The sequence below is a fragment of the Spinacia oleracea genome, chromosome 1 (assembly GCF_020520425.1).
Source record: "Spinacia oleracea cultivar Varoflay chromosome 1, BTI_SOV_V1, whole genome shotgun sequence".
Lineage (NCBI taxonomy): Eukaryota > Viridiplantae > Streptophyta > Magnoliopsida > Caryophyllales > Amaranthaceae > Spinacia > Spinacia oleracea.
Window position 1 is genome coordinate 28,249,926 of NC_079487.1, and position 6,000 is coordinate 28,255,925.

Sequence of the window (6,000 nt, forward strand, 5' to 3'; positions counted from 1 at the left end):
AAAGAATATTTTGAAATACCAAAAAAAAACGTAAAAAATAAAAAGAGACGGAGGGAGTACTTCCTTCGTTATATAGCTAGAAATAAATGCAAGATTTCTTAGTTCTTATCAATTATATAAACATATCCAAGAGAAAGAGAGGAATTTAAAAATGAAAAATCATGCAGTATGCATACCATTTCCAGCACAAGGTCATATAAGGCCCATGCTGAAATTAGCTCAACTCCTCCATTCTAATTTTGGTTTCCACATTACCTTCATCAACACTCAACATAATCACCAAACCCTTTTTCATGAATATTTAGAAACCATGACTCCTAATACCTTCAGATTCGAGTCCATACCCGATTGTATCGACGACTTGAACAATATCTTATCTATTATTACCTCTATTTTGGACAATCATTTGGGGCCTCCCCTTAAAAAGCTCCTTCTAAAGCTTGGTGGTAAGAACGACAATTTGCGGCCACCGGTGACGTGCATGGTTTCCGATGTTGCCATGTCGAATTTCACCCTCGATGTGGCTGATGAGTTAGGGATTCCGGCAGTGGTGTTGCAGACAAGTAGTGCTTGTGGAATGATGGGTTACTTGCAACATCGTCAACTTCTTGACAAAGGCATTATACCCCTTAAAGGTATGCTTGAGTCAATAACTATATATTTATGTTTAGGTTTTTGATTGATTTGACAAAAGGCATTTTTTAATTAATAAAGAGGTTACATTTTGGCAATAATGGTCCTCGATCATGCTATACATCTAAAACATCCCCCACACACAATAAAAGCCTAAAAAGGAGTCCAAGATTTATACTATTCCATCATTACAATTATTGAACTTCTAATAAATAATTAGTTTGTGGTTTGAGCGATACCTCAATTATTGCTTAGAATATAGTGTAGTGTTTAACAAGATAAACATGCATGTACAATATATTATGAAAACACATTTGGCAAAATTAAATTAATTCTATGTTGCAAATGGAAAAAAAATAAGGAAAAATTATTTTAAATAATCCAACCTTTCGACGATTTTCCGTAAATAATCTAACATTTAGATTATTATTTAATAATCCAACCTTTGCACCCCATTTACTTTTATTGCACCATCATCACCGGAAACCGGCTAAAGCAGTTAACATTTTCACTTTTTTTAAAAAAAATTAAATTTTTTTTTTCCATGAAAAGTAATTGTTTGACTTTTGGATTTATGTGTACTGTAAATGACCAATATTTAGTCTTAAAGCTTAACAACAAAGCTACGAAACAAAAGAGGAGAAGAAAATCGCATGGGCTTGGTTGAGGCAAGCTGGGTTGGGCGGAAATTGGCGGCGTTTAGGTGGCTAGAAGCACGTTGGTGGTGTGGTGCAAAGTTAAGGTGTTGGAGTCGAGGTGGTGTGGCGGTGCACCAGAGGAGAGAGAAAAAGGAGTTTGTGAGTTAATTAGTGTTGTGATCTCGGCAATGGAGTGCTTTAGTTTAGGCTCGGAATTTCTGGGTAAAGGTCATGTGGATTCAGCGTGGTGGAGGCCGAAGGGTTTTGAGGAGGGTAGAAGGTTAGGCAACGGCCAAGCCGTGGTGGTGATGGTGGTTGCTCCTCTCAATCTCCTCTTTCTATGTCCTCTCGGACTAATTTTTTTCTAGATGCTTTTCTGATTTTGGTTCATCAGGAAAATGTTGGCAACGGTGGAGAGGAAAATGGCGAGGAGCTGGGGGTGAGTGAGAGTGAGAGGAGAATTAAAAGTGGGGGTGAACGAAAGGGGAAGGGAGATGAAGGTGCCGGTAGTGGAGGGAGTTAGTGGAAGAGCGTAGGAATTAATGCGGTGGTTTTGTAGTGGTAGTGTTGGATAGACAGAGTGGGGAAGAGGGCGATGCTCTTCACTGGAGTGTAATTTGCAGGTATGAATGAAGGAGGAAGAAAGAAAGAATAAAGAAAAAAGATCAGAAAGAAAAAGACAAAAAATTATTAATGGCAAATGAACGTATGACACGCGTATGTTTTACCGGCTATATTTAGTTTGTAACCGGTTAGGTGCAACAAAAATTAACAGGGTATAAAGGTTAGATTATTAGATAATAATCGAAAGGTTGGATTATTAACGGAAAATCGTCAAAAGATTAGATTAATAGAAGTAATTTTTCCAAAAAATAAAAAAAAATCAAACATCACAAAGTTTAATCATTGTCATATTTTTGTATCAGAAAAGACAACTAATTAAGTATAAATATTAAGTGTAACTATCTAATATAAATATTTGATAGTAAAGTATAATTATAATCTCATACTCTCATAAGACGATTATAATTAAAAGTTTGTAAAACGCAATATCGTAATTACATGAACTTGCTAACAAATATTTCCCGGAAAATGTCATGTTACAACCGAGCCTAAAATGAAAATTCTTTATTGGTGTAACTACCGATATGCCCACCTCTAAACAAAATAATAGCCATTAATTTCCTACCTAGTAGTAATTACCAACATAAATAAATTCACCTAAACTAAGATCATGAATAATAGTGAGTTTTTAGTCTCTCGCATATAACACCCTCTCTCCACTTTTTGAATAAGCTCACCATTGTAGATAGTGCTAGATAGCATCCATATGGTATGAGGTTGTAGTGATTGGTAGGTATTGAATGTCTCGGCTCACAAGCCAACATCCAACGAAATTTTGACACTTGATTTTTCTGCCTAACTCCTCTCAACTTCAGCTTATTTTGGATTATTCCAAAATAATCCCAACTTTTGAGGGGACTTTCTCAAAGTAAGCCAAACTATTATTTTCTTGTCTCACTAATCCAGTTTAGGTCTATAATATGTTGAAAATTTATAGTTCGGATTATTGTGAGAAGATACCCTGTAAAGTTGGAATCATTCTAAATTAATTCAAAGTTCTGTTCATTTTAAGAAAATTGGTAAAGGTTAGGATTTTTCATGTCAATTTTCCTAAATTTTATTATATTTATGTGCAACTTCACCATTGTTCGTGCTCTAACAACTCTTACCTCAATAACAACCATTATTATAATTACTTGTTTTCGGTTTTTAAAATTAACTGGCATGATTATTATACATGTATGAATGAGCGTTTTTATTCTCGATTTACATTTGTCATAATAGTTTTCTTTATAATTCAATCTAATACATATGACTGCAACGTTTTTTTTTCTCGATCGATCTACATTTGTCATAATAGTTTTTCTTTTTTTAATGATTGCTTCCTTTTGTGCTCATAATCTAGCAAACACTATATATTTTATGTTTGTATTAACTAATTGTATATGCAGATTCAAATTACCTCACAAATGGTGATCTTGATAAAATTATTGATTGGATACCAAGTTTGAAGGGGATAAGGTTAAAGGATATGCCAACTTCTATTAGGACTATGGACCTAAATGATAAGATGATGAATTTTGTGATGTCATCTGAATATAGAGCTCTGAATTCACAAGCAATCATTATCAACACATTTGCTGCTTTGGAGCAAGATGTTCTTAAGGATCTCTCATCCTTTTCACCAAATATCTACCCAATTGGGCCACTTAATTTATTAGTGGACCAAACTATTCCGAATGATGAGGCCAATTGGCCCATTGGGCCTAGTCATTTGTGTAATGAAGAAGATATTGAGTATATCCATTGGCTTGACTCCCAAGAGCCCAACTCAGTTTTGTATGTAAATTTTGGGACAATTGTAGTTTTGACCCAAGAAAAACTTGTTGAGTTTGCATGTGGGCTTGCAAATAGTAATCATAAGTTCTTTTGGGTGGTAAGAACCGGTCTAGATAATACTTTTTCCATTGGATTTGAGGAAGAGATCAAGGAAAGGGGTTTATTGGCAAGTTGGTGTGACCAAGAAAGGGTGTTGGGTCATCCCTCTATTGGAGGGTTCGTTACTCATTGTGGGTGGAATTCGATGATTGAGAGTGTAAGTAATGGTATTCCGATGATCTGTTGCCCGTTTTTCGCCGAGCAAGGTACTAATAGTTGGTACTGTTGTAATTATCTTGGCGCTGGTGTAAGTTTGAGTACATTCGTGGAAAGAGACGAAGTTGAGAAGGCGGTGAAAGAGTTAATGGAGGAAGGAAAGGGCAAGGAGTTGAAAAAGAAAGCCATCGAGTGGGGACAATCGGCACAAGAATCAACTATGAGTCCAAATGGATCTTCGTATGTTAATTTAAAAAGCATAGTCAATAATGTACTTGTTTCAAATCATACTAATCAAATAAGAGATGTTTAGCATTGTGAAAATAGTAAAAATATTAATTGAGTATGAATATTCTTTTTACACTATTAATTGAGTTATATCCTAACACTTATAAAGTTTCATACTTTGATTACTATTCACCTAATAATGCATTTACGTGCATGCCCCTCATTTCCTTCTTTGTTTTATTTTGTCTTATTCTTAACAATAGAACATTTACGGTTTCACTCTTCCATTGCTATACAAAATGTATTGTTTTCTTTGGGTATAATTTCCTATATATCGCATATGGTTTCTATTTCCCGTTACATGTAAATCTAACATCTAACTTTAACATATCATTTCTAGCATTTACCATAAATTGTAAGTTCCTAGCTTTTAAGTAACATTTTTACAAAAATAATTTTGTATACCTTGGGGATCGTACGCTCTAGCGCACGATCCAACAACTAGTAAATAGTAAAAATATACTCAAAGAGATATGAAAATCACTACTCATTGTTTAGTTATATGCAAGGAGGTGTGGATCTTTGCATGTTATTTTTATGTTGATGATCTAATTACTGCAGGTTCATTTCCTAGTGCGATTGTGCATTTTCAAGATTTTTTGAGCAACTATTTTTATATGAAAGATCATGGTGTATTATAATATTTTTGTGGGCATCGAAGTTGTTTGTAGCCCTTAAGGTAATTTTAATTTATGTCAAAGAAAATACTCTCCGGTTAATCAAACAAAAGGTGGGATGTTAGGTTGTAAGACTATTGATACACCTATGGAACAACATTATCATCTTGCACATGCTTCTAGTTACCCTTTTGAGCATCCGAACAAATATCCTCAGTTAGTTGGTCGTCTGGTGTATTTGTCAGTTACTAGTTCTGAGTTGAGTTATTATGTACATGTTCTTTTCCAATTTCTAAGTTGTGCACAGGTCTCACGTTGGGATGCCTCCCTCCATGTCCTTATACCTTAGGGGTAGTCTAGGGTAGGTATTTTGTTACGTCTTATGTAAGATCTGAGCTTGACGGTATTTTGTGATAGCGATTGGGCGGGTGGTCCATTGATTCGTCGTTTATTGATAGGTTATTTGGTACTTAGCTTATAGGGCGTTCTATATCTTATGTTTTGGAAAATAAATAAATAACCCATTTTGTCTCGTTGGTCTGCAAAAGCAAAGTATCGTTCTATGGTTGTGGCCACTTGTGAACTGAAATAGTTGAAGTCTTTATTTTCCTCCCTTGTTGTCATGCATTTAAGCCTATGAAATTATTTTGTGACAGTTAATATGCCCTATATGTTGCTAAGAATCCAATGTTTCATTATCGTACTAAGTATATTGAGGTAGACTATCATTTTGTTAATTCTTTATTCAGAAAGGTAATGATCTTTCTACGTTATATGTTCCTACATGTCACTAGTTAACAAAAATTTTGACCAAGGATTGGACGAGGGGTCAAGGCACAAGCCTTGCTCTTGGAGCAGGCAGGTGCGATATATAGGGGAACAAGCCTTGCACGATTTTTACGACAAACGAACCCACACCAAGGCTTTGTTGGATAACTATGTGGTTTTGCCTTAAATGCAAGGTGCTTTGGTCTTTCTTGGTTGGCAAGGCTAAAGAAAAAAATTTACCTCTTGAAAGCGCCATTTTTTGGGAAATGTAATTTGTGGAAACAACTACTTGGGTTTGCCGTTTTTGCTCGGTTTTGGTGTGTCAGCGCCCGAAAAGTATTTGACTGATATGATTTGGAGTGGAAACATGCCTCAGAGATTGATCGTGGAATTCGCTT

General features: G+C 35.2%; 1 protein-coding gene across 1 annotated transcript; it reads left to right on the forward strand.

Annotated features, from left to right (window-relative positions):
* Positions 1 to 41: 41 nt before the first annotated feature.
* LOC110800296 (7-deoxyloganetin glucosyltransferase) lies at positions 42 to 4,331 on the forward strand. Its single transcript, XM_056835206.1, has 2 exons — positions 42 to 635; positions 3,287 to 4,331. The coding sequence occupies exons 1-2, from the start codon at positions 152 to 154 to the stop codon at positions 4,240 to 4,242; spliced, it is 1,440 nt and encodes a 479-aa protein (XP_056691184.1). The 5' UTR covers positions 42 to 151; the 3' UTR covers positions 4,243 to 4,331.
* The last annotated feature ends 1,669 nt before the right edge of the window (positions 4,332 to 6,000 follow it).

Bases quoted from the DNA above. Each gene is read 5' to 3' on its own strand.
- LOC110800296 (XM_056835206.1), top strand. From the start codon at position 152: ATGAAAAATCATGCAGTATGCATACCATTTCCAGCACAAGGTCATATA. The intron at 636-3,286 runs GTATGCTTGAGT...TTGTATATGCAG, and splicing joins AGGCATTATACCCCTTAAAG to ATTCAAATTACCTCACAAAT.